Source organism: Homarus americanus, unplaced genomic scaffold (genome assembly GCF_018991925.1).
Source record: "Homarus americanus isolate GMGI-L3 unplaced genomic scaffold, GMGI_Hamer_2.0 scaffold41027, whole genome shotgun sequence".
NCBI lineage: Eukaryota > Metazoa > Arthropoda > Malacostraca > Decapoda > Nephropidae > Homarus > Homarus americanus.
This window is the reverse complement of record NW_024745073.1, coordinates 4,788,324-4,813,953: the sequence shown is the minus strand read 5'-3', so window position 1 is coordinate 4,813,953 and position 25,630 is coordinate 4,788,324. Positions and strand designations below refer to the sequence as shown.

The 25,630-nt window shown below is 38.3% G+C and overlaps 1 protein-coding gene across 10 annotated transcripts in view; it reads left to right on the top strand.

Moving 5' to 3' along the window:
* Positions 1–25,630, top strand: part of LOC121878482 (mastermind-like domain-containing protein 1) — a 51,603-nt gene extending 25,973 nt beyond the window's left edge. For 8 of the 10 annotated variants that reach the window (XM_042384733.1, XM_042384740.1, XM_042384736.1 and 5 more), the window contains 2 exons: positions 11,000–11,946; positions 19,952–25,630. In XM_042384733.1, the coding sequence (XP_042240667.1) occupies positions 11,000–11,946; positions 19,952–20,209 (1,205 nt within the window). In that variant the 3' untranslated portion in view covers positions 20,210–25,630. The remainder of the gene's footprint in view (positions 1–10,999; positions 11,947–19,951) is intronic. The other 2 variants (XM_042384738.1, XM_042384737.1) reach the window with 2 other exon arrangements.

Here is a 25,630-nt window from a genome sequence, read left to right as displayed (position 1 = left end):
AAACGTTTATAAATATTTATCCATGGCATCTGTTCTAATTGTGTTAAAAAAATGAATTGATACCATAATGATCCTGAATAATTTTTTTACAAGACTGTTTAAAAAAAGATTCATAAACAAAAATATTTATACACAATATATAAAGAAAGGAAGTCAATTCTTTAATAAAAAAGCGTAAGAAATGTATATATCAGAGATTATAAAATCAGTTCTAATTTAGTTAGAAACACCATTTATTTAAATATACCTGTACAGTATACAGGTCTATTAAAAAATCTATAGGATAGGGCCATCAAATGAAGGTATTTTTGGGGCACAAGGCTTGAATGGAGTTGAGTGTGACGGCTGATCCAGCACACGCAGCTGCCAAACATATGAGGGCGCCCAGCAACACCAGCTGATGGGTGACTCACTGAATGCAGCTGTATACTGAGAGTCAACACCAAGCTCCTGAGAGCTTATGAGAATCAGAGGAGAAAATAAATTTTTTCCACAGATGTTAAAGCCTTAAGTGGCTACAAAAAGGTTCATATGGCATATAAGAACCGTTAGGGTGTTAAGTCTAGGTAAAAATTACAGTAAGTTCGGTGTTCTTAGGTCGCTTAAGTTGGAAATCGCCTATCCTCTGGAATTTTCCCCCTTGAAAAATAGACAATGCAGACCCCCGCCCAATCTGGAATTTCGGCCAAACCAGACAGGCCTCCACCCCAATTAGTCCAGGTTATAGGAAGTTAACAGTATTGTACCTGTACATATTGGTTATTAATGCTGCAGTAAAAAAGACAAGTAACTGAGACACTTCCAGATGCTACTGCCCAGCTGTGATGCTTCATTTCAGGACATTTTAAAGATAGAAAATATACCATGATGCACTAATGAACACTTCACAGCACTTATATCACTTGTAAAAGCAGTAATGTATAGATATTCATGTTTCAGTAATTACTCTATAATAACACATAGGAAAAAAAGAGAGAATATAAGACTGTTATGTACACTGAGCTGATAGATTACTCCCTGATTTGATTAATGGAGCAGAAAATACTGTATGTTCACAGCATCCTTAGTGATGTTGCAGCTTTATTTAACCAAAAACTCCCAACTCAATTTTGGAATCTGTTGTTGGCCAGTAAAAGGGTGAGGTTTGACCAAAAGGCTGTAAACATTAATGGTTCAACATAAAATTTTCTGGAGACTGCAAATGCTGTTTGTGTTTTATCTTGTGAACGTTGCTCAATTCCCCACTTTGTTTGTTTTCCATGTTCTCCATGATTGCTTTTGCAACTGTCTTGGATTTGATACATTTAGGTTAGAACTGGCATCCAGGCTCTTGGATTGGTTGGGTTTTCTCAGTCATTCATTCCCTTGGAGTGTATTTTATGAAATTAAAACAAGGAAATGCAGAGAGTTTTAAACTGATTTCATAATTTAACATCCATCCAGGGAATTCTAAAACACAAGTTAAATGTGTTTGAACTGTTATTTACTTTATTTGAGGGTTGTGATCTTTTCTCCAGCTTGTCTCTTAAATGATTTTTATTGTTGGTGTATTTCTACATCTTTGTGGTGTGGCTGCAGATGAACCACCACCATATGGAGGATTCTTTTTTCTCTTGGTGGTAGGGATGATGGAAGATGATACACAGACAGCTGATGATCATCTGGATTCACAGTCTTGCTGGTAGTGAGTATGGGTGGGTGGTGTCTTCATCATGAGAGAATTTTGTTCCTCCACAATCCTATTAGAAACTAAATATTGAGATGAATATGGGACATATATTCCTTTTGGAATGCTACCAATTTTGAATTGTAATACTATAGGAGTGGTGAAATTGGTTAGTGGAGGCCATGGGAGTATTGCGAATTATTATAAATTCAGTGGTGAAATATCCATCAGTCTTACTGCAAGACCATCTTGCTACAGTTGTGAAAGGGTTAAACAGTGGATGTCGATGAGATATGTTATTTACACTAGCTTAGATGTTTAGAAGTGCCTATTAAATAGGCAATTTGGTCTTTAATTTGCTGAATATTTAAACATTTATGGAGCATTAGAAAGCAGTTGATTTTTGTGTATGAGATTCAGTCATTATTAAATATTCTGGGCTCCTTACTAAATTTCTAAAATTTTTGGAAGCCTTAACAAGACTAGATTTCAGTGTAGCTTGATATACTGTACAGTATACACTTAAGTATGTACTGTACCTTGAACAGCTTACTGGCTGTGTTAGACTAATGAGATGCCTACTGGGCAAATGATAATTTTGGAACAGACTTTATAAGTCCAATGTTTTTAACAAATTTAAACCATCATCAGTAAGAATAATGAATTTTATTACATTGCTGAGCTTTGTTCACTTGATCATTTTAGCTCTAGATAAATAGTTTGCCAAGTTTTGCATCATCCATCACTCAATCAGTGTTCCTGACAAAGTCTTCTTTAGAGAGTTCACACAACATAACCACTGACCATTTCTTGGTCGCCTTTGCTTCATAATAAGTTAAATTCATCCTTAAATTACTTAAGTTCAATCACTCTTGAAGCCATATTAAGCTAGATGTTAATAAAACTTTAATATCATGTTTCCCTCCTGTGGCTCACTTAATTTATTGGTTTACTCACTTCCCACTCACAGCATGGCTGCTCTGGTAGCCAACTTGGGTTTAATGGTATCAATTATAAAGTTTGGCAAAGTTTTAGTTTTAATGTTGCATTTAAAAGATTTACTTAGATTTGCTATGATACCTTGAACAGCTTATTCATAATACATAATGGTAATTTTAATGACTGGTCGTTTTACATTCTGATTGGTTGACATTGCTTATATGATAAATTCTAGAATTCAAGTTCAGTTTTGGTTGAATATTGTGTGATAACTGCTTTGCACGATTTTATGATAGAGCCAGTGCATGAACATGTAGTGAGGTTGCTAAAATCTGATTAGTCAGCATTGTTTTTTGGGTTAATATTATTAAATCTTGTTTGATTTTGATTAAATATCTTTTGATGAAAATGCCTGTGTTGAAACTCGGCATGGGGCATGAGTTTGATGATGGAGCTGCTACACCAATACAGTATGTAATAGGTTATTGATTTCATATTGTTTGAGTGTTTCATCTCAGGTATTTCATGTTCCTGCTTTGGTCACTATTTAAGCAGAGCAATAAAGGTCCTTGTAGGCCTTTTGGTGAAACTAGAAAATGACTTTTATTTTCTTATTCATTGTTTTTATTTATCTTGTTGTCAATTATTTCACATAACTTTCCTAAAGAAATATTTGCTTTGTCTCCTAGACTGTCTTCTTTGTACAGTACTGTATTTGCATAATAGGTGAGTGGCAGGCACTATGTTAAATAATTGATTTAGAAATTGGGATTAATTTGTCCACTTTACGTGAAGATGCAAAACTCATAATTTGTAAGTGCATTTTCTCTAGTTTTCAGATCTATCTGATATACTTGCAACAAATGGCAGCATCAAAGTGACATTTATTTTAAAAGCAGAAAATTTCATTGTTTATCCATAAAATAGGTCAACTTTTTCTGTCATGTGCATTATATTTATTCCTGATAGTCACAAATAAGTTTTAGAATTTATGGAAATACGAAGCTTGAAAATAAGGTCAACACTAAACCTTTGGTCTAGATCTAAGAGACCTGGCATAAGTGGTTTGGACTAATCATATGATCAGTCTACTTTCCTTACTGCAGCTTTTGCCCTGACAGGGAGGGTATAAGCAAAGATTTCTCTTTGTGGGAGACTTAGGGGAGAATTGATATGTAAAGTCACACCAGCTAGTGTGTACCTTGACATCCTGTTTGGATCAGCGATGATGGTTTTTCAGTCATTGATCTCTATTTATTTCCAGTTGACATCCACAGTAACTCATGGGCTCTGACTTAAAATGGGATTTCAGGATCAATAGTTTATTTATTGCCAGTCACCCTTCACTGGGTGGCTCAATTACATGAAGCCAGCTAGAAACAGGAGGCTGTGATACTAAATGCTCTACTTTTAACTTCCCAATACCATACATTTTGTCAGTTGCAGTAAGAGAGGTAGACTGATCATAGAATGTTCCACCTACTGATATCAGGTCTTCTCTGCCAAGACTAAAGGTTTTCGTGAAGGGTGGCTTGCTATATATATATGTAGTGCTGTACAGTATATGACCATTTTAAGGTAATTTATAAGTTTTTAAGCTGCATTGTGCACAGGAGGAAATTATTTTGTAGGCACTCCTTTTAATTTACACAAAGTATTATCCACAGAATTATACTTTAACAAACCATTTATTTGGTGATTTATATATTTTTTTAATAATCGTGATCATTAATTTATTCATCGATATATATTTTCATAGCAGATAAAGTAGGAAAGAGGTACGTTTTGTAAAGTCAACAAACTTTTTTTTACAATGTGGTAAAACACTTGCTTACCCTGAAATTCATAACTACAGTACAGTACAGTACTGTATTGTATATTATACCTTATTACTGTATTCATCTAAAGCATAAAAGAGAATGGATAATCTCACTGCCACAAATGTCAAAATGGCAGACAGCTACACAAGTCAGTGCATGGTGGTTTACACAACTTGCTACACAAAAGTTCTCCACAGTGCAAGAGCAGGTAAGATCTGCAGTTGTTTGCCCTTTGAAGTAGGTGGGGGAGTTCTAATTCATCTTTTTTTGCCAACCGTTTTCCGGTGGACACACTTAAGACAGACTGAGGTATATATTGTATCCAAATTTTGTAAACTGCATTGCTCTTTTCTCACATGATCCTGATTTGGAACAATTAGTGTATAATGTCTGCCAGCAATGGCATAATTTAATGAATAATCATCTCCAGGCCCATAAAAAGTGGTCAGAAAAGCTACAGCAATATCGAATGAGGGCTGGGAGATTATAAGTTGTGTATCTGCACAATATTTAACTTATTTGGCCCCTAGTAGGGCAGGCTCGCAGGGCCACCTTCACCCCCAGCTGCAATCTCCTGGGAGTTATAGGCTAGCTTGAACAGTTCAGTGTCACTTACAGGATAAGAGTATTTTATTTGCTTTTATGAAGTTTACAAGTGTACAGTAACAACCAATTGCTGAATGCCTGTCTGCTATGCAGTAGTAATTCAGTTCATATTAATTACAAGTAATGGGTTTTACTCCCAGCAGCCCAGAGGCTGTTTTTGATTTTTGAATGCTTCCTTTTGAGAACTTCTCTTTCGTCAATTAGAGCTTTACATTACTGGTGAGCCTGGTGAGGTTACTCTATGCTTTAATGTTTTGTTTGTTTGGTGTAAAGGGGAGGTTGTGTAAGCTGTGTGCTCAGTACTCACTCCAGTCTGGGTTTGTTTTAAAACCTTGATTTTGCTTTATTTCCATCCAGGTTCAGATATCTTGGATTGTTCCCTCTTAAAGGTTACATGGGGTTTACTTTACTGAAACCCTTTTCATATGGGCTCTGGTTTGTGGTGAGACTCCCTACCTTCTTCCTATGTTGAGATGGAAATTGATATTCCTTTATTTTAATTCATATGTATAAGAATTGTTTCATCCATAGATTGTGGTTTTTGTCCCTATTGAGGTTTAAATGGGAACTTAGGGGAATTGCATTTTTCTGTTTCCTTCCTTTTGCTTTGAAGTCTCTTATGTCAACAAAGAGTCATTTTCTCCCCACATAGAGCTAAGACTTTAGAGTAGAGGTTACCAGTTTGAGAATATATTTGGGGTAATCCTGTTTCCTATCTATGATACTTCCTCATAGTCATTTCCACCAGCTATAGCACATTCACATACATGACCTATTGGGTAATAACCTCCCAAGGTAAGTTGCATATTGTAGCATTAAATCTATGATGCTGAAAACTGAGGCAAATTCCTAGACATTAGTAACTGGGGCTAATTTATTTTTATGTTTACCTGTCATAAATAACTTCCCATGGGGGGTCTATAGAAACTGCAGTCATCAAATAAAATATAGTGCAATGAGTCATGTCACATCAGCATGTCTGCACTAAGCCTGTCATCTGACAGCTATTTCAGCATAGATGACTACAGTATATCTTGAGAATTGCTAGTTAGATTAGTGTTAGCTTTTCCAAGAATGTTTGGGATTAGTAATTTATTCTTCATTGTACTAGCTAAATTTACTCATAGTCAGTGTGGAGCTTCCCTGAATAATTGTCATAACTGATCAGCACAACATATGGCAAGCATCAAGGGCATCAGATGCTTGATGAAAATTCTACAGGGCTCACTTGCCCCATTCTTACCGTACTAGTTCTCTGGTTAGTTAGACGATGGTCACACTGATATCCAGTCTAATGCTGCACCGTGGACTTGCAAGGGCCATTTATTTGTGCCTTACCCGAAAACTTAGAAAGTGAGATGCATGTAATTTTAGCGATTTATGCACATAGTTCCACTACATCTTTCCATTATTTAGCTGGCATCAGATAAGAGAGTTGCTTAGGAAGGGTGTTGTTTCTAAGTGAGGATTAATACTGAAATCCCATTTTATTGAGCCCAGACTAAGTACTGTACATTACTCTGCTACCCTCCTTCCTTGTAATGGGTAATGTTGAAATTGGCTGGAATCAATTGTTATTCCTGAGAAAGCCATCTATAACTGAGCCCTCAGTTGAAAAATGCATTGCTCACAAACTAATTTGACAACATAACTCATTACCATCTACCTTAAATGATGACTTACTTCAAAAGATCCCTCTCAGGAACGTGGTCGTGATGGTTGAGTGTAGCTACTAAATGAATTTGGCCTACAATAGTTTCAGATGTCTAGAGGTTTGCCTGGATTTTCAATCTTACAGGTTTAATGCTAAAATATACAAGTTACTTTGGGTTTTAGGATCAATCTTCCATTTCTCACCTTTCCCTTTTGTTGAACTTTGGTTTTCTTTGACATGTCACTTATTGATATGACCAGTGATATGCAGATTGGATTTTATATTTTTTATCTTTGATAGAGAAAGTTGATATTAAACATCTCCATTTTTTTTACCATTATTAACTTCAGCAAACAAAGATTTTTGTTTATCTCTGGTTCTGTGCAACCCATTGTGATGACAACATTAGATTTTTTTAAGCTATATCAAAAGGATTGGTCATGTTAACCCTCAAATGATGAACCAAGGTTCACACTTGTTCCTTATCCTGTTTTAAGCATGCAGCTTATACCGTTTCTGTTTTTAACTTTATTTTATGTTCTTGTCATTTCTTTCTGTTTCTACATTTATATTATTTCTGTAGAAAGCTTATTATTTATAGTAATTATAGGTTATATGATATTTTTTTCAGCAAATATTTACATATAATATTATAAGCAAATAACTTAAAAGATTGCTTAATTAAAACAACTTATTAGTGACAGCAATATTGTCATTTAAGTTTCCTCAGTAATTGCCAAACTTAATTTTAAGAATTTGTATTTTATGCGTGCTTCTTGAAAAATACTGGTACTGCAGTGGAATATGAAAATTTGAGGTTGGGTTAATCTTTGGGTTGATTCTCATAGTGATGCTGCCATAAGTCAACAGTACACCAGGTCTTGCTTAAATCTAGACAAAATTAGCTTTAAATTGAACTGTCTTTAGTATTGTTTAGTATGGGCCCATTAAATCATTATCAGTGGGCACCCTTACCATTCACCTATAATGACAATATTTCTCATCACCTTTACAATTTGTATTTATTTATTTTGTATTGTTTTTGTTTCATGTGTGTCTGCACAGTATTTTTATGGGTTACTATTGATAGTTATTTCCTTCACATAAGTTGAATTTGTTATACAGGCTGTAGTATGCCTTATTCTCTGGAAGTTATATATGGTATAACCTCAGAAATCCAAAAATGTTGGGTCCCAGAACATGCTGGATTAATGAATTTTCCAATTTTCTGGATACGGTCACTCCCCTCCCCCCTATTGACCCCCCTCTCCCTATCCATGAAACTATGCCGAGATAAATCATGATTCACTTTAGTAGTGCACAGTTATTACGTAAGCAGAATTTACAAAAGAAAATCATGTACAGTACTGTATAATACTGCTATTCCTATGTTTATGGACTTTTCAGTACATTATCCAGAATTTCTTGTTTACGAAAAGGACAAATCAGTGACCAACTTGGTATATAGGATACACAAGCAATTCTCACGTTTACGAAATCCCATGCTGGTACAGAGCATACAGCTGCACCAGAGGTTATGTAAAATACACACACTAATATCTTTCCCTCTCGCACATTTTATTAGATATATAATGTATTTTATAAAATATTGCTGTATTTGCCAGCATACAAATCAGCCTGGTGCGTAAGTCAACCCCAACTCTTCATCTTAAAGATTCATGTTTAGGACTATACTTGCACTAAAAGTTAACCCCTCAAACACTGAACACTAACTGACTCAAGGCTCACCACCTAAGCACTATTATACAGTAGTAATAAATAACCTGCAAGATGATAACATGGGGTGCAGCATAGTGATATAAGCTGATCATGAGGTAACTTGAGTCAGGTCACTTACAGAAACTTTACCTGACTCAGGTCTGGCCCCAGGGAACTCTCCCTCTCCTCAAGACCAGTTAAAGGTGACTGTGATGTCCTTTAACCTCTTTAAAAGGTTCCTCCAAGTCTGCCACACCCTGTCACACAGCTAGGCTCCCCAAGCTAAAAGAATGAAATATGAAAGTGGCACCAAGTTAAAAGTTGTAGCATGGGTTCAAACTGTGAATATATACTGTACATACTTTGTAACCTATGGCATCAATAGACTGTAAAAACTGAAACAAGATTCAAATTGGCAACCACTTATACTTAAGATTTTTCGTCTTCATCAACTTTGATGTCTTTTGCCTCAGAATTTGTCTGGAATTTAAGGTTCACATTTTGTACTCAGTAGATAAGATGACTCTTAGTTTTGGGGATATATTTGTATCTATACTGTACATAAACAGTATCTTAATATCCTGTGGTTTGTATTGAATACAGTAATTTATAAAATATATAAATAACTTAAAGAAAATGTGCTGGATAGAAAAATATTAATGTTTGTACTTCACATAATCTCTGCTGCAGCTGTATGCTACGTGTCTAAGATGAAAAAAATCCAGTTACCAGTAATGTATAGCTTTGTATTTAAAGAAGAATTTACTTGTTTTTAGGTTAGGGGAAGTGTTGGTACATCTGCCCAAAATGCATCCCTAAATTTACCTTTTGAATTTCTGAAATAGGAAAATCCTTTTCGATTTATAAAATTTTGGTATCCAAAAGATTTTTTTAGGAGTGAATCCTTTTCATATGCAGTACAGTTTCGAGAAATATCTGTATTGGTTGTTACTCACAGACAACAAATCCACTTGCCAGGACAATGTAGAATGAATGTAAACATAATTACTGTGGCATGGTGATTTATTTTTTATTTTAAGGAATACAGTACAGCAAGGAATTCTACTAAACAGCTGTGCACCACTGGAATAGAAATTTACAATTACTGTATAGTACTATACTGAAACCCTGCATGTTTGGGCTAATTCCTCCTGCTGAGGCAGCCTGCATAAGTAAAACATATCTTTGTATTAAACTAAATTGTAAAAATTTGATTCAGTCTTTCCATTTAACAAATTTATTATAGTTTGAACAATAAGTGATCATTATTTTAAGCACACCTTGAGTTTTATATACTGTAAAATGAAATTGACATTTCATATGAGCTACTCATGATCATTAACAATAAACAAACCTTTTGAAAGATGATTAGAGAAGCACTAAGTTGATAGAATGTGTACACTTGCACAGAGTACTGTATACAGTATGTCGTAGCAACATTTGCCTGTTTAATTCTGAACCGAATACTGTATTGTCCAGCCAGTGGATACCTTCTTCCTGTGTATATGTAGGTAAGTAAGAAGATCGATGGTTCCTACTAAAAAAATACTGTGTATATGACAGAATTCTAAACTTATGAGGAGTAAATGTACAGTACATTTTTATGCTTGAAATGTGTCTTCAGTTTTAAATATTAGTTCTTTTGTATGTAACAGGTCCACAAAATCACACAATAAGCACAGCAATGTATGAGGTGACCCGCATCTTATGGGTTATTCGCACCAAAATTTGAAAGCCGAGAAAACCGCATTTAAAGTTTTTCCAACTTCAAACATGCATAACTTCGTTCTTTTTTTGGATACAGCATTCATTTTTATGCATTTTAAAGCTAAAGGAATGTACTTTCGGATGATAGGTAGTGCGCCATGAAGTAATGTATTGGGTTGTTGCAATATTGACTTGAAGCAACAAAACTCCCACCCGCTTAGGGCTTTTTTTACTTTAATAGATATCAGAGTGTAGATCCCGCCACAACAAAAGAGAACTGAGGGAGAGGGAGAGAGGGATTCCACCTCATTGGCTGTAGGGGTCCTTGACGTAGATAGCAGACGCTCACTGTCATTGACCAAGACAGGGGAGGAAGTTGCAGGCCGGCAGCTGTGATTGGCCACCTGCTCCTCTCACTGACGGGATGAGAGCACTTGACGACACAAAACCCAAGCCCATACTTTCCTGTCTGCCACAAATCGATGTTCTACCCTATTTTCAAAGGGCTTTCAACCTTATTTACAGTGTAGTAAGGAGATCTTATAAACTACCATCGTATAGAGCTAGACCGAAAATATAGTAGTGCTTTCCAACAAAAAACAGGTTTCGCCCGGGGTGGTCTGAACGAACCTTACGATGCGGGGCACCTAATATTATGAACTCACCTAATGACTACACAGCATACAGTACATTAAGAGTGGGGGCAGCAGGGTATTCAAAGTAGTTCACTGTATTGTACTGTATTTTTTTTCTTTCTTTTTTTTACCATTTTCTGAATGTACCTGTGCCAGCTTTCTGAGACTCCCTGATAAATGATTTCTGAGGTTCTACTGTATCATTACGTAAAACAATTTGTATTTATTTATTTTACCAAATTTGCCTCCTCAGAACTGCTGATGATGAACATTCAGGTAAATGCATCACTCCAGGCAATGAACAAAAATACTGTTCCACCAGAGCCGGGAACTGGGCAAGTGCTTCTTCTTCAACCAGCAGCTGTTGATGACACAAACTGCCTGCAGCCACAACTAACCTCCCCAAAGCAGCGCCGTCGCTCCAGGCTGACGGACGAGGCTCAAGTTGAACGCCGAATTAGAATTGCTTTGCGTATGAGGGAAAAACGAGCAGAAGAGTCGGAGGAGCAGAAGAGGTTACGCAGGATCAGAGAAGCAGAGCGTATGCGGCATAAAAGAGCAACCGAAGATGATATTCAGAAAATAAGAAGACGACAGGATGCAGCAGTGCGTGCAAGAAACCGTCGTGCTTCCATGTCTCCAGAAGAACGAGTAATTGATAGGCAGAAAGCAGCAGACCGTATGAGATTAAGACGTGCCACAGAGAGTGATGACCAAAAGGTTATACGTCGCTTAAAGGCAGCAGAGCGAATGAGGAAAAGAAGAGCTAGTGAAACTCCAGAACAGCGTTCATTACGGCGGCAAAATATTGCTCTTAGAATGAAAGCGCGACGAAGGAGAAAAGATGAAGAAAGTTTAAATGGTGAGGAGTCTGAAATGTTGACTCGTAGTTTAAGTTCTAGATTAATTAAAAATGAAATTTTTGGGAACAATGTAGTGCATCATGAGAATTCAGATGGTGCAAATGTGAACATGAATCAGGCATCACACATTTCCACCCCTCAGCTTGTTACACCAACATCTCATATTCTAGTGCCATCGAGTCTAGGTATGGGTGGAAGTATTGCACTGCTACATGTAGATCCATCTATACCTTCTCTGTCATTAGGACATGGACCATCTGGGATTTCTACTGTTGATATGACCCAGTTGACTCACCCTTTGCCGCTACATAAGAATATTCCTTCAACACAAGAGCAGGTATGTTTTATTTTCAAGGTTATTATTGTTTTGAATAATTGTATGAATTTTATATACAGTATTGTGTATACAGTAATCATACCAAAGGCTTTTAAATTTATATTTGTTAAGAATTTTAATATCCTCATTAAAGGTCTGCCTATCATTTTGAGAAACTGATTTCTCTAAGACATTTATGATATTTCATATTATTAAAAGAGTGAGTGGATAAACTGTATTGTTCTATATTGCTGTATATACTCGAGTTTTATGATAAAATTTTTATGCAAAAAGTGTGGGGTTGAACTATACGTATATGCATAGTATTTTTGAGGGATTGAAATTCATGCATTTTTGTGAGTCATTTGCGGTGAACGATAGCTACCCAGTACACGTTTGTGGTAGGCTAACTTTACCAGTAAGCTCCTTTATCCTGGGCTTGCAAAAATAAATAAAAAAATGATTATGATAAGGTCAAAACATAAAGGGAATAAACATTTCTTCCTGTGCTTGAATTAACACGCTGAGTGGGGAGGGGGGGGAGGCAGCGTCGCGGTGCTGTTAAGGTGAGCGTCGAGGCTAAATGGCTAGCATTCTTGAGACTGTGATGCAGTGAGTACACTAATTTGTATCTTTTTCCTTTTTTATGCATTCATTATTACTATCTCTATGCTTTTATTATATTGCTGTTTATATGCCTACAATTTAAATTTTGATGTTACACTGTACTGTACAGTTAAAGCTACTTTTAGGGGGTGATTCTAACAAAATTTATAAATGTGAGTTGGTAACACTGTTCATAGCTTCAGCTGTTGTGGAGATGTTCAAGGTCAAGATGCATTGGCGAGACTGCTGTCTTGCTACAAACTATGTTTAGGCTTATGCTTGGTATTTCTCAAAAGCTGTGTTGAATTATACATGAGGTACAGCATACCCTTACAATTTGCAGCTTTTAATTATTCGAGAATGACACCCTGGATATACCCAAGAATGTCTATAGGTAGTTTTAAAGTACACGGCATTTTTACGGCAGGGAAGGGGAACCCGCGAGTTTTATGTCGTCCCACAAGATGTCTCTCTTATCCCAGGTGGCTGGGTCAAGTGCGCTCACTCCGCCTCAGTGACAGTCCAGTTCAAACACTTATCTGGTTCGCGCATGTACTACTCTGCTCTCTTAACAACTGTGCTCCTTGTGGTTGTGATGGCTCCCAAATGCCCTCAACCAATTTCATCCAGCTGCAGGAAGGTGCCAAAACAACTTAAGAGAGAAAAGGTCATGTATTTCTCCCATACGTATGCCTGGCAGTGGGAGCGGGTAAGGGGAGTGAGTGACGACTAGTTAGCGTGTCGTTTGCACTGGATTTACTGTTATTATTAGTGTTTAATAGCAATTGATCATGGCATTGTAGCTAGGTTAGCTCATCATTGTAACCATCAGGCTACTGGGCCAAGCTGTGAGGTGTTATGATTTTTTCAACTTGTATTTTCGGGTAGATATACGTAATTTTCTTCATTTATTTTTACTCAGTTACATGCACACACAATCCTACATACATATTGTGAAAAAAGTACAGTATTGCACCACAATTACCGACATCCTTCATGTTGGGTTGCCTAGATAGCCATGAAAGAAATTTTGTAAGTTTGATCTACGAATCAACCCTGTTGGCACTCAGATGCCATTTGTTCTAGAGACAGTAATTTTTACGTGGAAGAAATTGCTGTATGGCAATCCAACCAAATCAGATTTAATAACAAAGTATGGAGTTGACTTGAGGTTAGACTCGCACATTTTTTACTACATTTCGATACATTTCGTTGTCTTGTTTCTGATTATTTGTGAGATGATTTTCCCATTATTATTTGTGTGTGTGTGTGCATGTGTGTGTGCGTGATAATAATTAACAGTTTATTGAAAGAGCATGGCAGCCGGAAGGCTGAAAATATACATTTGCATAATTTGGGAATGTGTCTCTTGATTGACAAAGACGTAATGTACAAGAAACATAAGTGATACAAATATGATATACAGTGGTCCCTCGGTTAACGAGCACAATTCGTTCCAGAAGGTTGCTCGTTAACCGAAACCATTGTTTCAATGGGTTTTTGGGTAATTGGTTCCAGCTCACCGAAAATTGCCTAAAGTCAACAAAAAAGGTAGTAAAGTACACTTACTTTGAGGTGTGTGTGTAGAAGGCTCATGGATGATGATGCTGATGTGAATTTGAAATGGGAGGTGCAGGAGGAGAAGGGAGAAGAGAAGGAAGTGGAGGTGGAGGAGAAGCATTTTACTGCTTCTTGGAAGGTGAGTCACCTTCCATGAAAATGTCAGGAACCTCTGGACTGACAGATTCTCCACTAGGAACATCCTCTCTCCTTCTTGAAGTGGAAGGCTGAGGGCTAGCATCTTGTTCCCGCTGCCTTTTACTGAAGAAACTAAATTTTTGTCTGTGGGGCATCTCTACTCATCAACTGATGTTTAAAGAAGTAGACCACTGTGTCCTCAACATGACACAAAGCTAGTTCAGATTTTTCCACATCTGGGTGCCTTGAAGTCAGTTTCCTGAACATCTTTCAACTCTGAAGTTGACATATGGTCATCACTTTCCGTTTCCTCCTCACCACTGTCAGCTTCAAACATCTCATCCAGTTGCTGCAAGTCATCAGGAGTAAGTTCCTGCTCATGAGACATCACAAGCTCTTCCACATCATCCTCCTCTACTTCAAGGCCCAATGACTGACCAATGGACACAATCTCCTGGTGCAACTTTGTTTCATCTTGAAATCCCTCAAAATCATGGACTACTGATGGCCACAGTGCTTTCCATGAAGAATTGAGGGATCTAGTGGAGACTTCTTGCCATGAGGGCACAATCAATTTTACAGCCTCCAGGATGTTAAACTGTGTCTTCCAGAACTGTGCCAGTGTTAGTTCAGGATCAGTGGAAGTTGCCTGATGACACCCCCTAAACATTTTCTTCATGTACAACTTCTTGAAGTTGCTGATCACATTCTGGTCCATTGGCTGTATGATTGATGTAGTGTTGGGAGGCAAAAACAACAGTTTGACAAAGTCAAATTGAGACTCCAAAGTTCTGGCAAGTTGAGGGTCATGACCAGGGGCATTATCCATAAGGAGAAGAGCCTTTAAAGGGAGTTTATTGGTGGTTAGGTAGCTCTTCACAGAAGGGCAAAACACCTCAACAGCCCATTCATTAAAGAGCTGTCTGGTCACCCATGCCTTACGGTTGGATTTACAATAAACTCCAAGTCGTCCTCTTACCACTTTTTGTTGCTTGAACACCCTGGGGTTCTCAGAGTGGGAGACAAGCATAGGCTTCAGTCAGAAATCCCCTGAAGCATTGGCACCAAGCAATAGAGTGAGACGGTCTTTAATGTGTTTATGACCAGGTAAAGAGGCTTCATCTCTGGTGATGAATGTTCTTTTGGGCATCTTTTTCCAGAACAGCCCAGTTTCGTCCACATTGAACACTTGCTGTGGAAGATAAGTTTCAGTATCCATCAGTTCTTTAAATTCCACTAAAAACTTTGCTGCCCCTTCCTTATCAGCACTGGCAGCCTCACCATCCCTAACTACTCTAAATATGTCACTTCTTTTCTTAAATTTTTCGAACCAGCTCTTGCTGGCCCTAAAATCTTCAAAGTCTGTGCCTGAAGAACCAGGTTGATCTACCTTTAAATGTTTGTACATTTCCCTGGCTCTTTCACAAATAAATTCAGTAGAAACTGAATAACCTTTCATCTGTTTTTCCCTTATCCAGATGAGAAGTAACCTCTCTGTTTCTGTTATTAGGGATCTACCTTTGAACACACTGGTAGATTTGTCTCTCACTTTCACTTCCTTGAATTTGTCTTTCTGTGCAAGAATTGTCGACACAGTTGATGTCGACATGCCATATTCTTTGCTTAGCACATTTGTTCTAATGCCTTCTTCATGTTTTCTAATTATTTCCTGCTTAACCTGAATTGAAATCGCTTTACTAGATTTCTTGGGACCCATGCTGGATTAAAAAACAATCTCAACACGTGATATTTTAAGTTTAATTGCTGTAAATAAAGATTATTTTCTTTAAATTAACACTGCGCTATATATCATCAATATGTAAAATAAATTTCAAAATAACAAATAATTTGACTGAAAACACAGAAAAAAGCTTTTATGTTGAAGAGAGTCTGAAGCAAGATGTTACCTCCACTGAAAAGACACAGAGACTGACGTCTGTTTGGTGTGTTGACAGGCTGTTTGGCGTGCTAAAAACTAGTTTCCTGTACTTAAATTATGTTCAATAATTGTTAAAATTACTAAAAAATTTAATATAAAATTTTTAAAATGATTGAATAGTACAACCTTCTTGATATTTACTAAAATGGTAAGGAATTTAAGTCCTAGAACCGATTACTGTATTGGCGGACTAATACAACAGCTAGTGTGCAAGCGAAAACATGTTGGGGGCCGCTCGTAAGGAATTCGTTAATTGAGGGAATGCTCGTTAATCGAAGTTAAGAATCTTATGGAAGGTAATTCGTAAACCGAAATCTCGTTAACCGAGGCGCTCGTTAACCGAGGGATCACTGTATAATAACTGGTTGGGGAGAAGGTCATACTACAGGGCATTTCAACATAGTAGTGACAGTGCAAAAAGGTAATATTGATTGGGAGTGAATACACTGGTTGGTTACAAGTTATTGATAATTTTTACAATGGTTGGGACTGGGCTGTTCTTATAGCGATCAGTACGTGCTCGTATGGGCTGGATGCAGTTGTGGTGTTAAACAGCAATTCGCGGACGAGGGTTCTCGGGTGGTAGTAGGAGTCGGTGTCGAGGATGGTGCAGAAGCTTCTCACCAAATTTGCAGATGAGGTTGTGGTGATGGTCCGAGAGAGCCGAGAGGGTCATTGTGTTGAGCGCTTCTTGATGTGTGGAGTAAGAAGGGGAGAGAATAATCTTGTGTGCCCTCTTTTGCACTATTTCTAGGTGTTTACGTTGTGTGGCATTTAGGGAGGAAGACAAGGCAGGGAGGGCATAGGTGAGCTTGGGAAGTATGAATGTTGAGTAAACACTGAGGAGCTCGGGTGCAAGAACTACGATGTACTTGAGTCGGTGGAAGGGGTGAAGACGGACACAGGAGGATTTCACAACTTCACTGACGTGTGTTTTCCAATTTAGTTTGTTATCTATAGTGACGCTTAGGAGCTTAGGGGTGTTGGGGGCCTAAAGTAATGGAAGGGGGTGGGACAACGTCGGACGACAGGTTGATGTGCATAACCATGGTCTTGGTATGGTTGATGGTGACGTGGTTGTTGGTGGCCCAATTTTGGAGACTGTTCAATAAATCCTGGAGGGCGGTGTAGTCGGGAGCCGAGTTGTTGACACTGATCCCAATGGTGGAGTCGTCGACATATTTCCAGCGAGCAGGGGTTTCTCATAGGGCATCATTGATAAGCATAAGGAAGCGTACGGCTTGGCGTCGGTCACTGAGGAAGTCTGTAAGCCATGATATAAGACTTCTTTGAAACTTGAGGTCAATAGCTTTGTTGATTAAATTGTGGTCGACTTGGTCAAATGCTTTGGTAAAGTCAATGAAGGCGACAGCCACAGACTTTTTTGTTTTTCCAGATGGCGGTATATGTAGTCAAGAAAGCTGACAAGACAGTGAGTGGTGGAGGAAGTTTTCATATTGCCAAATTTCTGAGGATCTATGGTGCCTGCAATATCAGCATAAGCCCAGTCAAACACGAAACTTTCACAGATTAAGCTGGGTATTGGGGTGATTGCAATGGGTCGTAGCTCATATAAGGATTGTGGTCTGGTTGACTTGGGCACTGGTGACACATATGAGATCTTCCAGTCACCTGGGCATCTTGCTTGGCTGAGGGAAGCATTGATGATAGAGCAGAGGGATTTAGCTAGTTCCGAGGAGAACTCCTTGTAGAGTTTCATTGGTAAGTCAATGGGGGTGGTAGAGTGCTTTAACTTCAGTTTGTCCAGACGTTTTGCTATTTCAAATTCTTTACTAAGTCAGTGGGAAAGGGGGCTGGTAGGTAAGCAGGGAGACTGGTTGTGTCAAGCCAGGGGAGCGTCTGACAAATTGTTGCGAAATGGTTGTTTGATTGCTCAACTGCGTCAACATTAGTGAGATGGCTAAGGAAGGGAAGGGGTTGTGTCTTATTGTTTAGTCCACAGAGTATTTTAAGCTTACCATACCACTGACTGTTGTTGGTCTGCTTCAAGTGTTGCAACTTGGTTGGGTAGTGGGATTTCTTTGCGGTGAGTATTTCGGGGATGACTTGGTTGCGAAGGGACCTGTAGTGGTTGTGGTCATTGAGGTAAAAGGCGCTGTCTCTCTGTTGCATAAGTCTTTTGATCCACAGTGTGATCCAGGGCAAGTTAGCTGGGTGTGATCTGACGGACTTCTCTGGGAAGAAGTGGGGGTAAGCTTCCGTGGTGGTGTTGGTATAATTTATCCATTTGGTGTCCATGTCATCCATACTAAGTACTTCAGTCCGGGGATGGTGAACTATTCACTGCCCGAAGAGATGCACTCCAGACTCAGTAATCGGCCTGTAGGTCTTGATGTAGAGCCTCTGTACTTGGCTGGTAGTGGCAGCTGGAGACCAGAGCACTGATAGGTGTGTGCTACACCCGATAGGAAGCATTGGTTGAGGTGGTTGGTATTGGTCCATGTGTAATAATAATAATAATAATTAACGGTTTATTGAAAAATTTCAGCAGCCTGAAGGCTGAAAATATACATTGGACAAAAATGACTTATTGCATACAAAGACATGGGGTGGGTGGGTCGTTTAACGAAAGCTTTCATTACTGAAAGGAGAAGGAACAATGATTGAACATAAAAATTATTATAGTTTACAGTTGATGGCCCGGGCCTGGGCTGGTCATGGAGACACCAGGTGGTGTGGTGTTCACATGGTGTAGTAACTCGTCCTCGGGTGTTGATATGAAGGACCTAACATGGTCATGGAGACACCAGGTGGTGTGGAGTTCACATAGTATAGTAGGGTAACTCATCCTCGGGTGTTGAAATGAAGGACTTCACATGGTCATGGAGACAGTGGGTGGTGTGGTGTTCACGTGGTGCAGTAACTCGTCCTCGGGTGTTGATATGAAGGACCTCACGTGGTCATGGGGACACCGGGTGGTGTGGGGTGGTGTCACAGTACCTCGCCCTGCTGGGTAGTGTTATGTTATCTCGTAGTCAGGTGCATAGCTGGCCGGCCCTCTGTTGTTCCCATGGTGGACTGATTAGCACCTCCTGGTCAGAAGACGGCGGTCAGTTCCCAGGGGTGCTTATCCCACTGGTGGGTCACGGCTCTCACTGGTACTGTCTAGTGCTGAATTCACTGGCTTAAACACTGTTCATCACTGTTCAACACTGATCCCACTTCTTTCCGAAACGAAATTGTCACTTTTGATTATGTTGATATCCCGGTGGTGAGGATGGATCGGGGAGAGGGACTTGGGGAATGGGCCGAACATTGTCCAAGGGGGGCCGCTGCTCAGCAGGAGCAGCGCCTGAATAGGTCTCGACCCTACGATGGTCAAGGATGTAGTGTGTGTGTGAGCAAAAATAATTGTCCTCATGGCAAACGCATAAAGGGAATATACATTTCTTTGCACACGAGTAAAAATGTACCCCCTCCCCCCACTCTTTCCCCGGAATGTACTGTACAGTACAGTATATGAAAAAATCAGGGGTTGGATTATACAGGACATATGTTTTTATACGAGTATATACAGCAACCAGATTTTTTCCGTTGGTATGTATGGTCAAAAAACGATTCAGTATTTGGGAATTCTGAAATAAGTTTATGATCTCATTTTTTTATGTATTTCTAACTAATATTTTCAATGTTTAGAAATATGAATTTGCTGGTCTGATATGAAAGAAGTTATATTTACTAGTTATCTTAGTATATTAATATCAAAGTTTTTCATTGAAGATATATTCTCTGTAAATATGATGTCTTGTTTCCAAATTTCAGAATATGTCGCATCCCTTGTCTCTTCATAAACATCCGCTGGTGAGCCAGATCTCTCCAGCCACCCCGACATCAGTGTCCACATCACTCGCTACATTGAGTACCAGTTCACACAGTCATCTTCAGCCTGTTTCACTTCACAAAGCACCAAATTACCATAATTTGCCACAACTCCTTCATTATCACCAGCACCACACAAGTTCCCATCAACACCAGCATAACCCCCAGCAACACTTGCAACAGCGGCATCATCAGCAGTAGATAATCATCTGTAAATCTAAGGTATTCATAGGTCTTTGTGACAAAGGCACTGATAAGTTCAAGCAAGTCGAGGCACTAATAGGTTTTTTGTAAATTTAAGGTATTGACAGGTTTCTGGCAAATCTAAGGCAATGATAGGACTCTTGCATATTTAAGGCACTAATAAAGTACAGTACTTGTGAACCTGAAACATCAACAGTTCACTTGGGACCGAGGCATTGGCAAGTTACCCAATAATCTGAGCTGTTACACTAAGGCATTTTTTAGATGCACGTTGTCTTAATGATCGAATTAATAATTAAATAAAATTTGTAAATTAGAAAATGCACTCAGTTATTGTTGATAAGACCTTGGAAATATTTGCTACAAACTGAAATTCCCCTTGAAGGTGCTGAAAGCCTACCTGTTCCACAATATTTAGTTTGAAGCTCATTAAGGTCAGTAGAAAGATAGGTAAATGGATAGATTATAAGGTTTCTTGTGTATCAGGCCCTCGGAGTCAGAGGCATAAAAAAGTCTCTTCATACATATACAGTGCAGTACAGTACAGTACAGTACAGTACAGTACTCCTGTGTTGCTGAAGTGGTTATAGTATGGAATGAATATGTTAGAGAAACACAGTTTTATGATGGAAATTTAAACCTAACCAATATCTTAAACAACTTCTTTAGTCTACTTTGCTCTCTCTCCTCATACACCTTTCCTTACTGTCTATCACTTTTCGGCTCAGTTCCCAAGTATACTTTGTTTTCCTTGGCACTGAAAAGTCTCTACTGACAGATGATACAGGTTGGAAACATGGCTTTTCAGCATGCACACCTAATAATAATAATACTGATATTAGTTCGTGTTTTATTTATCAGAGATGCCAGTTCTGTTCAAGAGAAAAAGTCCATATGTGTTCAGTGTACAAAATCATTTAATAGATGGACTGCAAGGGCACATTACAATATTGTACCAGCAACAATTATTTAAAAATGCATTATCATTAGAGCTTAAAATCTTCATTTATCAACAGGATCAAATGTTGATTTTTGAAAGTCTGTACCCAGTCCAGATGCTGCGTGGAGATAGGCAATCAGTCGTACAATTGAAATGCTGTGTTGGAAAAAGATTTAACAGCAAAGAATAGTTGGGCTCTCAGCCAACAATCTTAGTTGACAAAAGAGTGACAAAATATTTTGACTCGCAAATCTTATGGACTGGAAAGGTCATTGTGCACAATATGAATTAAGTTCTAGTTTTAATAGAAATCCAGTGCAATTTTATGAGCAATGGAGTGGTGTGAGCTCTTGGTAGAAGTAATTTAATTATCCAAGCTTAATCATTTTATTCAGGGCAGAGAGGCCCTTCTTCAATTGACACTTTGCAAGCTAACTCACAAATAATTACATGACACTTGAGTACAGTATCAGGAAACCAAAATGCTTGGGACCAAGCCTTGCACCTTCTAAATCCAGTGAACCAAAATCAGCAACCATATTGCTCCAGAGAAAGATTGTATCAGTTTAAACAGTCAACTTCAGTTTTCTCCTTATCGTCCAAATGTGTATGTTAGACAAAAGAGGTACAAATTTGTCCTTTATCCTCATTCTTCATTGGCTCATAGGTCTTTATATCATCCACATAAAAGGGACAATTAAAATTATGTCCCCTCAATAAAGAGACAAAGCTGCAAGTATAAATGATAATTTTTTTTGATCTCTTGGACCCAAAATTTATCTCAGTGTTACTCCAAACTACCAAGAGGCAGCTTTAGTTACCAATCCTCTAACTACAACATATTGGAAATGATCTGATAGATATGTCTGAAGTATAGAAAGAGTGGAATCAAATGCCAAAAGTTGAGTCATCAAGCAATACTTAATCAGATTAACAGTATTAAAAGGAGCTAAGAGTATATGGGAATGAACCTTGTAGTGTAGTATCACATAAGGAGGCTGTCCAATCAGCAAGTGAATAATCCCAGAATAGTAGCAATGCCAGTCTGCAACTGGATGGGCCTTTGCTGCTCTCTTTGAGGAGGCAGGGGTTCCTGAAGCCATTGCCATATTCAGATGATTTCACTCATTGATTGAATAGCTGGGCATACTTATTTTTTCACAACTCTTCATTTATGCATCATCATAATGACTGAACAATAGTAGAAGAGCTAACTGTAGCTAATAATCATCTTCAGCCATCTTGCCAAAATCCTCAACTACCTTCAACCCTGTTTTAACAATTGGTTAATACACAGGGTGTCTGCTGGCCTGGAAAACCTGGAAAAGGCAGGGAATTTATTTGGGGCTGGAAAACCTGGAAAAGCCTGGGAATATTACGAATAAACCTGCAATTTGATGTGAATTCAGTTCAACTTCAAAATATTGTTATTTTGGCAGCAATCTTATCATAAATTAATGGTGTACAGTTGTAGAAATGTGTTCCTACACCCTCTGTGGTAACCCGTGTCTCCAAACGGCCAACCTATATGACCTATAGAAAACCCATCCACCAATCACGTCCATCGTTACACGACCAATACCCATTCATTCATAAACAGTGATACTACTACTGCAATGTTGCCATTTGGAGGCACAGGTTATCACAGGGTGTGGAGGAACATATTTCTGCAACTGAACTATATACTGTGCAGTAATAGGTAAGTAATTAAACTTTTCAGAACAATTGTTTGTGTACCTATCATATTTCATGTTAGCGATGAAATTACCAAATATTACAGGTTATACCTACTAATTCTGCAATGAATATTGTCAGAGATGAATTATTCTTATAATTAAGTGATTTTATTTAAATGGATTATTCCACATATTAATTATGAGTCATATATAGGTGGATCAGGAGTGTGATTTTTGGGTTTTTGCCAGATTTCCAGCTTTTTTGGACCGTCCAGGTTGACCCACGTGAATCACACAAATTCGAAGAAAAAATATGGATGGGTGGGGGGTGTCAAGGTCTTTGCTGATGTTCATCACTAGGCTTGGGGTGGGTCGCAAATGGGTCTTCAATTTCTTGAATAATATCATTTATGTCATCTTTAAATTTTCCAATAGTATACGTATACATATTATTGAAAACATCTAATTTTGTTATTCTGTCTTCATAAATACCAATTTAACGTACCTGTAATTTTTCAAATTTGCACCTGGAAAACCTCCATACTAATATAAACCATATATATTTTCATATTTCAATCATCATCTCCCCACCAGTTTCTCACAGAAACTCTGGTTTCCCCAGGTAATAACCTTCATCCAACTTAAGTTATAACTATATTCATCTCTGTCTTTTTCCATTAAGAGGGAGGCACATCTATTCTGATGTCTCCTGCTTCCATCAGCCAAACCCTTAGGCCACCCCTTCCCCCCAAATATGATATGCTCTAGCTTAAACTTTCACTCCCCAAAATAACGAATCTTTATCTATTGCATTTACATGGTTCCCCAACTATGCTGATCCTGGACTCATGACTTCTTAACTGCTTGTGTATGGGGTCCCCTCTGAGCTGAATAAAATCATCTGGTGTTAGCTAAATATTGTAGAATATTTGAAGTGGTGTCCCCGAAGTGAAGGGTTAATCTCTGAAATTGAAAGCATTGTGTCCTCCAGTCTCTCTACTGAAGTTACTTTCTTGGTGATTTTAGTGTATGGAATACTTGCTGGCTCACCTACACTTGAACATACAGACAAACCAATGCAGAAGTCTTTAAATGAAGAATGACCTCGCCCAGCTAGTTCGTAACCCAGCATGAATCACTGACCACCCTGGAAACAAAATGATCTCTTCTTCACAAGTGTTCTCCTGATCACTTGTCTTATTTTTGCACACACACTATTTGGCACTATGGTAGAGCTGACTGGGATAGTTTAAGGGAATTTTAACTACAATTTACTTGCAACTTTTAGCATGGATCCATGCAAAATATTGTCTTGCATATTCTGTCAGGTAGTGTACCACCCTTAGAAATTATAGACATCCTAATCTTCTTCATTAAGCCCTTCACTACGTTTAATGTTTATTTGGTTAATGCCAGACGATTTCATTCAGCACAGAGACCTCTGAACACAAGGCAACAGCTTGTGGAAGTTGTCAGTGTCATCAAGTGTAGTTAGTAGTCATTTGTTTGCACTCAGCAAAGGATTCCATGGTATCCACCTTTGGATCAAAGCATACTAGCTCTAGAACAACTATAATTTGGGCAGTTATTGGGGCTACAAAGGTTTAGATGAGCAGGTTTAGCTTGAATGTGAGCCAGCTCCACTTCATGCCAGGTTTGTGCTCTTTACGTGCTATTCATGTGTGGTCAGTGTGTTCTTCAGGCAGCAATCAGTCACTGATTTTCCTCATTGAATTTTATTGCATGTTTGCATCGTTCATTCTAGAGTTAGCTCTGGTCATATTACTTGAAAACTAATCCCCAGATTATACAGTTGATAAATATGAAATGATGGATAAATTTAGGCTGTACATGGGCTGACAAGGTATGGGGTCATCAGCACTTACTTAACGATGCCCAAAACATTTAGGACAGGACATCTACTCCCCATCTTAAAAAAAAAAAATGCCTTTATTATCTGGTCCTTTCAAAAAAATTCAGTCACACGTTTTCATCTAATACTGTTCCCCAAAAGTTGTGATCTGTCCTCTTCTCTATTTATTGTCACATACCTTTCACTTTGATCAACTCCAAAGTCATGGAATTTTATCATAAACCAACTACTATATGAATACAGTACTGTAGAACACCAACTCCTTTCTGGCACCCAGTTTGGTGTTTGTTCCAGCCATTCCACTGGCATGTCTGCCTTCACTAGGAGCATTGCTCACAATCTAAAGCTATTCTCCTCATTAATAATGTGTTCCTTACCTAGTCTGCATCTCCCCTCATGCCAGATGATCCATATTTTCACTGTCTTATATAATTCTATTTCCATGATCAGTGTACCAGTGAAATCCAATCCATTATCCACCCACCTTTCAACCCCAGTTGCATCATGTCATTTCTTATACAGGTATTTCCAAATTAAATATCCATGGTGTACTTGGCAAGAATAATTAGAAAATAAGTGGCTTTGCTGTTAATGAAACCCCTGCTTCACAAGGGTGAAAAGCTAATGGACCTTAAATATTCAGTGACAACCCTGGTCACTCCCAGAGGTCTTTTATGGAAGTATACCTGTATTGAAGGATAGTATGTGTTGGGTGAATGTCAGGCATGTGTTGAGTAGAGGAATTAAAGTGTTAAGAATAGTTTTTGTCAGTTGTATTGTCCTTTAAAGGACACTATGTCATGTGTATCTCCCCTAGTCCATCATAGTGGTAAAGAAAGAAATAAAAAAGAAGTTAAAGTGTTGTGAACCTGTGCAAAGGGGGTATGAAGATGTATGAAAGAAAGTTAACTTAATTAGAGATAGAGAAA